General features: G+C 40.6%; 1 protein-coding gene across 1 annotated transcript; it reads left to right on the top strand.

The window, feature by feature from the left end:
• The first annotated feature begins 7821 nt into the window (after positions 1–7821).
• On the top strand, positions 7822–8181 carry LOC135467225 (small proline-rich protein 2H-like). Its single transcript, XM_064744989.1, has one exon. It carries the CDS (start codon positions 7822–7824, stop codon positions 8179–8181), a length of 360 nt encoding a protein of 119 aa, XP_064601059.1.
• The last annotated feature ends 2535 nt before the right edge of the window (positions 8182–10716 follow it).

Genomic DNA, 10716 nt, shown 5'->3' on the forward strand with positions numbered 1-10716 from the left:
GATACTCAAAGCTATGAATATGCTTTAGTAGAGGAGACAGGTTTCTTTGAATTGCATTGGAGTTGGAAATCGAGCTTCTTTCACTGAATATGGTGTGTCCCGAAGATAGTTGAGAAAATTTAGTAAATGTTTTCTTTTGTTTGGCAAGAAATGACTCTTGTATACCCTCCAATGACGGAGAACTTCAGCATGAGTTGGTGGCGCCCCCTATACTGTATTACATGACATCAATGGATTTGGATGTAAAGCCTGAAAAATCAAACATTATTTTAAAAAAATTAAATCATTGCCAGCACGTGATACATGCAATTCTGGATCATTTTCATGACTGATTGATGAAGGGCTTGATGGAATAAAGCCCGACGACTGAAGGAAAATGTTTTTAGTCCTCCAGAAAATACATCCTCATTTTAATGCAAAAAATACCTTATATTTTATAAATGAGCAGTGTAGGCGGTTCTCGTATAGCGGTCTTAGGTATGAACTCATACTTTTCCCAGTAGCTGAATGGTCTCCATCTTCCATTTGGCCATGCAGACTCAACCACTTGGTCTCAGCTTTCCATGCCTGTCATCTCCAAGTTAACATGTGTTATAAACTTCAGACGTTCTGATTATTTTGGAAAGTTCTAAAAAAGCAATGCGTGCTTTTCTTTTGGTCTGGCAAAGCGTGGAAAATTTCGGCCTTTGTCATCAGTGCTTGAAATCAGCAGGGCTTGACCATAAAGAACAACTCCAAGCACACTTCGTTCACAAGGTTATGTTAAACTCTGCCTGTTCAAATCCATGCAATCCCAGTTTTCCTCTCCTCTCATCAAATTATTGTCCGGACAGGTAAAAAAAAAGTGGAAACGAAATACGGAAGCGGCGATCATATTGCTGAGCACGCATACCTGAAATCCAATCTAAGCAGTCCTCTTAGTGATGTCACACCACTGTATGAAATTGAAGGTACTTGGCCACAGCGTCCTCATGTTGGTATTCAGACATAGTTAACCATCAGGAAAGATGGCCGGGGTGGGCATCCCTAAAAAACAATCCCAGCCGCCCTGTCATTATTTTTTTTGTCATACAACTTCTAAGTTTGAATTATTATCCAAACATTGTTTGTGCAATTAATAAATTGGGAATAACAGGGCAAATGTCTAAACCCCTGAGGGTTTCCCCTTTTGTAGGCAATAACCAAAGTTCATCTTATCGCTTCCAAGTTTTAGGCGAATTATTTGGGTGTGATTTTTGCAGTTAGCCTACAAATATTTTTGTATTACTTTTGATGGATTCGAAAACCATAAGTGTACGTCTTATCTGGTCGCACCTATTGGCCGACAAAGCCTTGACCTGCTATAGATTATTATCGTACGTGCCAAAACATAGTTGCGGATCAGTTTCTAACAGATAGCATTACTGTCATGAGAACACAAGTGTTCGCTCTGTTCGGAATTCTCGGGGAGGTACCTGTATTGGCGTTTTTACAATGGGACGACCCCTGTCGCATCACCCCAAAGAGGTAATCCGACTTCGCCAGGTGTTCCTTTGGAACTTCAGGCTGTTTTCTTTTACCAGTCACACAGGTGCCAAGGCGTTATCTTTATTCAGAGATTTGTATATAATTATACTCATTAGCTTAATCAAGCAGAGAATTGGTGTCAATCAAGTAGTTTTACGTAAAGGTTAAATCAGTCTTAAAAACAAAGACTTTTTTATGACAAGTTGTTAAATTGCATGGCTGAAATGATGAGGAATTCGAATTATTCGAAGGTTTCCCATGAAGGTAAAATGAAATGACAGTAGTGTACACATATAGAAATAGTTAGATGTGAATGCACATATAGATTACAGACATGGCGTTGGAATACAAGAAAACAGGACAGGTTGAAAAAGATGGATATTATTTAACCAAGGCCCAAGCGTTTGGTTCCATTTCTTAAAATGCCTTTGCTGCAAATTATCAAAGTTTTATTTACATGTGTTACAGCTATCAATCAGTCAATCAATGGCACGACCAGTTCAATCACATCATATAATGTTACAACTTTAGGCCTGTGTTTCTATATAGCGCTAATCATGGAGTTGTGGAACATCATTATAACCGCTAAAATACCACCATATATTAAAGGATAACGCTAACACTGTCCATATGGTCACTCGAATATTTTTCATGCCGTGATGAAAAATAACTCTAACTAAAACTTAAGTTTGCTCGTTTGGAGTGTACAGCTTCGCTTTTTTCTTTGCTTGTTTGGAGTTTAACTAATAGCTTTGGACCTCAGTTCAGGCATATTATGGAGCTGTCTTATTCTTTCACCTTTATACAGTGCTTCCCATTTTTGGTACAGTCTCACTGGAACATCGCGCTGAAGAAACTTTACATAAAACCCTTTCTGGTCACAGTCTAGTCTAATAACACCTAAGCCATCAATGTGCGGTTCTCCTATAACAATGTTAATAATACACAACAATTTAATTTTCTACCAAAGATTGCCAAAGCCTGGAGAAATTGAAAAGATCGACTTTCCACAGGAATGCTCCAAAGGTGAAATAAGCTGGGCTTACCCACAAGGAACACTGCTGATACACTTCCTACCTCCAAACAAGGCACCTTTCCAACTCTGTCTCAGGAGCCACTTTGCCAACTTTATTAAAGAAATATACTCTGTCGTAGATAGCAAAAGGATTCCAGTGAAAGCACCCACAGAAGGTTCGAGATGTTAATGCATCAATATATTGATTGGTCAAGATATACCTATATAGAAAATTTTAAAATATTATCTCTTAAAAACTATAAAATTACGCTACCTTTTGCTACCGACTCAAAAATCAACAACAGAGAATATAAATGTTTTCTTGTAGTCACTAAATAGTGCTTTGAAAAATATAGATCTCAATTTCAAATGTCCGTTATTTTGTGCGCACACCTCTTCTAATAAAGGGTGATTATTTTTGAAAATTTTTTAGTACCGGAATACGAGGTTGTGTATATACTGCACGATGTTGTTGAGTTAATTTGAATGCATTGGAGGGGAAAACCTGCAGGTTTCTTTTATATCCAGAGCAAAGCGAACTACTTCACCTCGAAGTATGAAGGAAACAGGTTTCCGCCGGGCTCAGTCCGGTTTCCTCCCGCCATACGCTGGCCGCTGTCATAACGGAAATAATCAAACAATACATGCTCGGATTTAGTAAAGGTCTGATTGTTTTGGTAATAGGAGAATCTAAACGATTTTTTAATAAATCTTGTTCACTTTGCTTGACAGGAGATGATTCTTGCCTACATTCTCACGATGGGGAACTCCAGCTTGGTTTGGTGGCGCCCTCTATGTTGTATTATGTGACGTCATTGGAATTTTACACGACCCTGTCTTAAGATCTCGATCATGCCCAATCAACACCGGCGCCACCCCAACACACCCCCCACCCCACCCCCAACACACCCACGGTCAGCTCTACCGAGGATGGGACTAACTACTTATCTAAGAATTTATGCATATGCAGTGGTATGTCGTCTTTAAACATCGAATTTATGTGTTCCTGCCACTGTTTTCAAGGATTATTTTTCTGCTAAGACTACCTCAAAAAACCTTGAAGAATACATAACAAAACCTTTGTTAGATATTGTTATATATCTTGCAAACAAATAAACAATCACGTAAATCAATAAGTCCTTCAAAGAAATATTACGTAATGTAAGGTTGATTGCATCCCTTGTTACAAGTTTCCTCAGTGAATGTCAGGGAGTGGTCCAAGGTCGACTGGTTAAGGTGCTTGACGTCCAACCGTCACCACACACCAGTTCCGGGTTCAAATCTGGCATTGGGCAGAGTACGTGTATATTCCTCCCGCTTTCAAGGGGCTTGGTGACCATAAGCGGTCGACGTGTGGCAGTACGTCGTTGAAGAACGTTTATTTTCCATCAATGTAAGGTGCATATCTGTACGTCATATGCCGAAAAGTTCGCCAGTAATTTGCCATCGGTAGGTGGTTTACCCCAGGCAGTCCGGTGTCCTCATGGAACTGATCGTTGTCATGTAAGTGAAAGATTTGACATGTGAATGTATTGCACCTGAATTTTAAAAGAAAACACTCAAAACACACAAGTAGGCCTAAGTTGTGTATTCTTTTGTTCATTCTTGCCTTTGCAATGACGTTGTGTAAGAAAACTGGTAACGTATAAGTGATGCAATGCCAGAAAACAATAGTCAGTTCGGATTGGACCAGGGAGGCCGTTGAGCAAGAAATGGTAACCCATTTAAGAAACGTTTGGCGGTTGGTTGTTTATATTCATCTCATTAACATAAACTTTGTCGATATACAATATCGTAACAGGCTTTCGGGCTTCTTGGATTTATCTCTTTATCTCTGTATACTCTTAGCCGCATATATTTTATATATGAATGTATGATTTTTGTAACTATGAAATAGGCATATGTGTCCTTAGTTTGGTTACCGGTTAGTCTTATCTGGCCAGAACTTAGCGCACCTTTTGGCTCACAAAGCCTTGACCTGCTATAGATTGTTATCAGACGTGCCAAAACACGGTTGAGGATCAGTGACCATCAGATAGTCAGCTTTACCGTCATGTGGACACGAGTGGTCGTTGTGCTCGGGATTCTTGGGGTGGTACCCACAATGGGCCTACTACCGTGGAATGATCCTTGTCTTATCTCACCCAACAGGTAAAAGTCGGTAGGTGGTAAAACAGGTATTTACAAGGAGGATATTTAAGTAAGTTTATAATAAGTGGATAGAAATACGTACTTGAAGTTCCTTTTAATTTTGCTTCCAACATGTCATCTCCCACAGTTTCCTTTATTTCCCCAAAACTATCACCATTCCCCTTTTGTCTCTTAAATCATTTGTATGAATTTTGAAAGTATTTATACATTTAACATGAACAGATATTTATTGATTGATTGATTTTATTAGCCATGCAAAAATAAATACATACATTGGATTTTAAAACATCAACAAAATACAGACACGATGTGATAACAATAAAGTCTAGAAGAATATAATATATGGTGGAAATAAAGCTCAGGTTGAGCTTGTTCCCATGTATAAGTAACAACAACATTGGAGGATTTATGTTTAAAACTTATACTTGGTTTTCAAATAACACCATGCTATAAATATTATGCTCTGCCGTCCCTTGCTCGCTTTTATTTTCGTTTTTCCTGTTATAATCCTTACATATTTCAAATAGAAGCGGGCCATTTAATTTATTTATTTATTTATTTATTTGATTGGTGTTTTACGCCGTACTCAAGAATATTTCATTTATACGACGGCGGCCAGCATTATGGCGGGAGGAAACCGGCCACAGCCCATGGGAAACCCCACGACCATCCGCAGGCTGCTAACCTTCCCACATACGGCCGGTGAGGAAGCCAGCATCCGCATTGGTGAGAGGCTCCTGGGTCATTACGCTACGCTAGCACCCTAACCAACTGAGCCACTGAGGCCCCTGGTCATTAATGACAAACATAGTAAATATTACAATTTTCCTTTGTCCGTAAACCATTGCAGAATATTTTCAGCTAATTATATCGCATCTGAGAGCTCTCTTAATCAGAACTTAGAATGAAATAACTGGGAATACTGTAGCCCCACTGAAGTAAAGATACATTGCAGCGGTCTCTTGCAGTGGAGAGAGTTATTTATTTGTTGAGCAAGAGCGATGTGAAGCAAAATCCCTTAAACTCCACATTCACAATCAATAGGAAAGATGCGTTATAGACCTTCTCCCGAAAGAACTGGCTTAAGCTTTGGTCAAGTGCATCGTCCTAATCACAACACGTAACTTCCATTTAAGTTTGAAGGCCGTGTATAGTGTTTAGTAACATTGCAAGAGCTGAATAATAGGTTGAAATTGAAACACGTCTGACTAGAGAAGTAGTGTAACCCCTTACGAGGGGTATTGTGTTTTATCAATTGTGACGCATGACACATAAATGACACCGTATACCTTAGTATTCGTGTTACTTAAATTACCACCTCATACTTTTAGACTATCGTTGGAGATTCCCAAGTTGGGTGCCCTCATCGAATCCGTGGCAAAGTTCGATTTGTGCGTCCATTTGTAATCGCTATATAATGTTGAAATTGGAACCACGTATGTTACCATCATGTCAGTATTCAGTGGAAATTTACTTTCACTCAACAATAATTTGGTAATTATAGGAATACCCGGAATGTGCTTGTCAGACATATATCCGGCTTCATGAGCTTAAACGCTGAAAAAATCCATATCTGAGATTTTCTGAGATGTTGCCAAATGTTTTAATAACCCCGAACAATGCTGACCACTGGCCATTATTTTATCCCATCAGATTGCCACAAATAGGAGAAGCTCAGAAGATTGAGTTTACACGAGAATGCGCTAAAGGAGAAGTAAGATGGGACTACCCACAAGGAACACTGCAAATTCACTTTCTACCTCCAAACAAGGCCGCGTTCCAACTCTGTCTAAAGAGCGGCTTTGCCAACTTTATAAAAGAGATATACTCTGTTGTAGATGGCAAAAGGATATCCGTGAAAGCACCCACAGAAGGTTTGTAATCTTAACCGCTGACTCATATTACACGGGATATATAGGACACGAGCATAGGGCAAGTGCGCGTTACAAAACGTTTGGGTATCATTCATGCCAACTTCAAAATGTTCAGGACATATGAATTAGGTTTTCATTGAAAAGTTCAAAGGTAAGAAGATTACCGTCGAATGTAAAGTGGGTCTATAGTTTAACCCAGGAAAATCTACTTAATCCGCATTATGTTTTTTGCTTGTACTTTTGCACTAAAATTTTGGATATATTATAGCCGTTAATTCTTTGACTTTATTGAAAGTCTGATTGCTTAGGGTGGGTCAAAATTAGAACGAATTTCACAGAGACATCTTTTTTATTCCACTACTGGGCAGGAAATGACTCTTGTGCACCGTCCCATGATGGAGAGTTCCAGCTTGTCTTGGTAGCGCCCCATACACAGTACTACATGGCGTCAGTGGAGTTCTACATGACCCTGTCTTAAAATGGTTTGTGGTCGTCAGTCCTTGTTGAGCCTATACGATGGTATTGGACGGATTGTTCACTGCAGCTCACTGATGCTATATAGTGCTGGCGTTTTCATCAATAAAACTGACGCATACGCAGCGATTTATCTCGCAAGGAGGGTATAGTTATTACATTGTGTATCTCCACGTTTCATACATGTGGACATACGTGGACAATTTATGCATGGATTTGCATCTGTAAGCATGCTCAAGAGAAGTCTTAGACACGTGGTTTCTTCAGACACATTTGAATCGTTTACTGAAGCATGCAAAATGATAAATTTATCACATGTACCAAAATGTCTTCTGTAGGATATCCTTGTTGGGGTTTGTTTATTTACAAGCCTTGAAAAACTACAGGTATTAGCATCGAAGAGGTGCTGGTCATAGTACAGAAAAAACAAACAGAAATTATAAACGCCCAAAAGGGTGAGAGTCAGTATCATAAAACAAATGCCCAGTGCCACATCTGTAGTAACTCGGTCATAGCCGAGTCGGTAGGTGTTAGTTTTGTCCTCCTCTAATGTGAATAGAAGGACAATCGCCATCCCTACAGAATAATAACTAGTGTCTTTGAAATCAAAGTTTGCGAAGGCAATTAAATAACCAGTATTCAGAGAGAAACAACAGATCTTATGTATATAGATTTTACCCCCCCCCCCCTCCACCTTAACACCTCCCTACGGTATCCCAGAAAAAACAGCCCACGGCACAGTAGAACAAACGCCAACCACGCAGGATAACAATCACCCACTGCATACAGGAACAACCCTCCATGCACTGCATAGAGGAACAACCACGCATGCACTGCACAGACGGACAACCACCCATGCACTGCACAGAGGAACAACCACCCATGCACTGCACAGACGAACAACCACCCATGCACTGCACAGAGGAACAACCACCCATGCACTGCACAGACGAACAACCACCCATGCACTGCACAGAGGAACAACCACCCATGCACTGCACAGAGGAACAACCACCCATGCACTGCACAGACGAACCACCACCCATGCACTGCACAGAGGAACAACCACCCATGCACTGCACAGAGGAACAACCACGCATGCGCTGCACAGAGGAACAACCACCCATGCACAGCACAGAGGAACAACCACCCATGCACTGAACAGTGGAACAACCACCCATGCGCTGCACAGAGGAACAACCACCCATGAACTGCACAGAGGAACAACCACCCATGCACTGCACAGAGGAACAACCACCCATGCACTGCATAGACGAACAACCACCCATGCACAGAGGAACAACCACCCATGCACTGCACAGAGGAACAACCACCCATGCACTGCACAGACGAACAACCACCCATGCAAAAAGGAACAACCATCCATGCACTGCACAGACGAACCACCACCCATGCACTGCACAGAGGAACAACCACCCATGCACTGCACAGACGAACCACCACCCATGCACTGCACAGACGAACAACCACCCATGCACTGCACAGAGGAACAACCACGCATGCGCTGCACAGAGGAACAACCACCCATGCACAGCACAGAGGAACAACCACCCATGCACTGAACAGTGGAACAACCACCCATGCGCTGCACAGAGGAACAACCACCCATGAACTGCACAGAGGAACAACCACCCATGCACTGCACAGTGGAACAACCACCCATGCACTACACAGAGGAACAACCACCCATGCACTGTACAGAAGAACAATCGCCAATCGCGCAGAAGAACGATTGTTCATCTAACAGAAGAACAACCGCTCACCGCACAGATGAACAATCTCTCACCAGGCAGAACAGTACCCGCCCATCACGAAGAAGACAAACTGCAAACCACACAGAAGAACATCCACAGAAAAAGAATAGAAATTTGTTTAGAGGAATACGGATAATCCGAAGGTGTGATCCACAACGATCATGAAAAAAAAGCAAACATACGGTATACCGATAGGTAAAAAAGGACAATGTTTAAGAAAAGACTAAAGAGACCATGGACATAACTATAGTAGGCTATACAGGAGAGGAAATATTGTCCAGCAGTCCGCATATTCAGGACATTAATAAGCAAGTGGTTTATATAACATGAAAATATTCGGCAACATAAACAGTAACTGTATACTCAGAGCAAAAGATCTGCACACGCGTTTCCAGGGATTATACTTTTCTAGGAGGCTTGATGACAAATAATAATAGAAGGACAGTTTTTTTCTGTTTGGAATATGCTCATTTCTGTTTCATTCAAAGTTCCATGTCTTAGTCCCGATGTGACTGACTTGTACATTGTTTTTTAACCGTGCGATATCACAGGCATGAGATCCCAGATCGAATAATGTAAGAATCCGATGGCGTGATTACCATACATACGTCAATAACATAACAGATCTCAGTCAGTCTTATATGTTTCACTGTAAAGACGGAAGACCTGATCCTAAGTGTTCCATTCATATGTCCCAAGAACGTCAGTGTTCATAAAATGAATGTGTTCTAATAAACAGAAAACCATAAAATCCCGTGGGATCACATAGTTCAGAACACATGAACATAAACAGCAATCAACTTCAGTTGTCCAACTCAACCTGTTAACCTGTTCAAATCTGTTTAGGCATAAATAAGACACATTTGTCCTCTTATAACGTCTTAATAATCCGCGCATCAGTATTTCTATTAACTCCCGACGATTAGTCACAAAGTGGTTTGTGGTGATAATTTATTATATGTTAGATTTAGGTTAGTGATTTATCACCTGTGTAGAAGCGGCACAATCCACTCGTCTTGATCCCTGATCAGACAGACTCGAAGAAAGCCAAAGTCCGCTTGTATGACACAGTTCTAAAAGCCACTGTTTTGCCAACATGTACTTGTTACGTCATTCCAACATTCGGAAGACAATCGTATAGTAGATGCATATCATCTAGCCATCTGGTTGATTATTCAATACGTCTGATTTATTGGTTAATTCACTGCCCTATAACTAGTTAAGGTAACTATTTCACACCAGTGTATGTTTGAGAGGTGTACAGAGGGCATTTGACGATATATCAACATGACGTTTATAGTATTATACGAGCAAAGAACAATACACGGATCTGAAAAACGACTGGGAGGGTGTGACGGCGTTTGGCATGACGATGTGTGTTGCTTGAAAACAAACGTACACTGTTTGTCCGATATAAATCTGTCCAGTCCTGCCCAGATCTGAAGAGTTGGTGCGATTGGTGTAAACAATTGAACAATAGTCAAAATACTCACCATATCGTGCAGGAAAATACATAAATGTTGATAAAGGTCATAAGAGAAAACCCACATCGGTGTTGACCGGTGCATTTAGGGAGGGGAGTAAGATATACTGAACGGTTTTATATCTCACATCTGAACAGCGTACTAATATTGTACTCTACACATACATCCGGTGGACATATATAAGTATTTGTGCCTCTCGACATTGCGCTCCTCAAAATGTTTTTTTTTAAAACACTTTATCTGTCAGTTAAAACTTTTTGCAGTCGGACTGGTCTTTCGAAATGATATGTTATATAAAAGAGTCATACAAACGAAAAATGTGTAATTTAGATTTAAGCAATTATGTGTCAGAAATTAATGACTTGTATATGAGGATGTCACGTGATATGCTAAACAAGCTCAGAGATTCCTGTTCCTCGCAGTCGGCGTGGATTGGA

The sequence above is a fragment of the Liolophura sinensis genome, chromosome 6 (assembly GCF_032854445.1).
Source record: "Liolophura sinensis isolate JHLJ2023 chromosome 6, CUHK_Ljap_v2, whole genome shotgun sequence".
Lineage (NCBI taxonomy): Eukaryota > Metazoa > Mollusca > Polyplacophora > Chitonida > Chitonidae > Liolophura > Liolophura sinensis.

Coding starts and splice junctions, on each gene's coding strand:
- LOC135467225 (XM_064744989.1), top strand. CDS start 7,822: ATGCACTGCATAGAGGAACAACCACGCATGCACTGCACAGACGGACAA.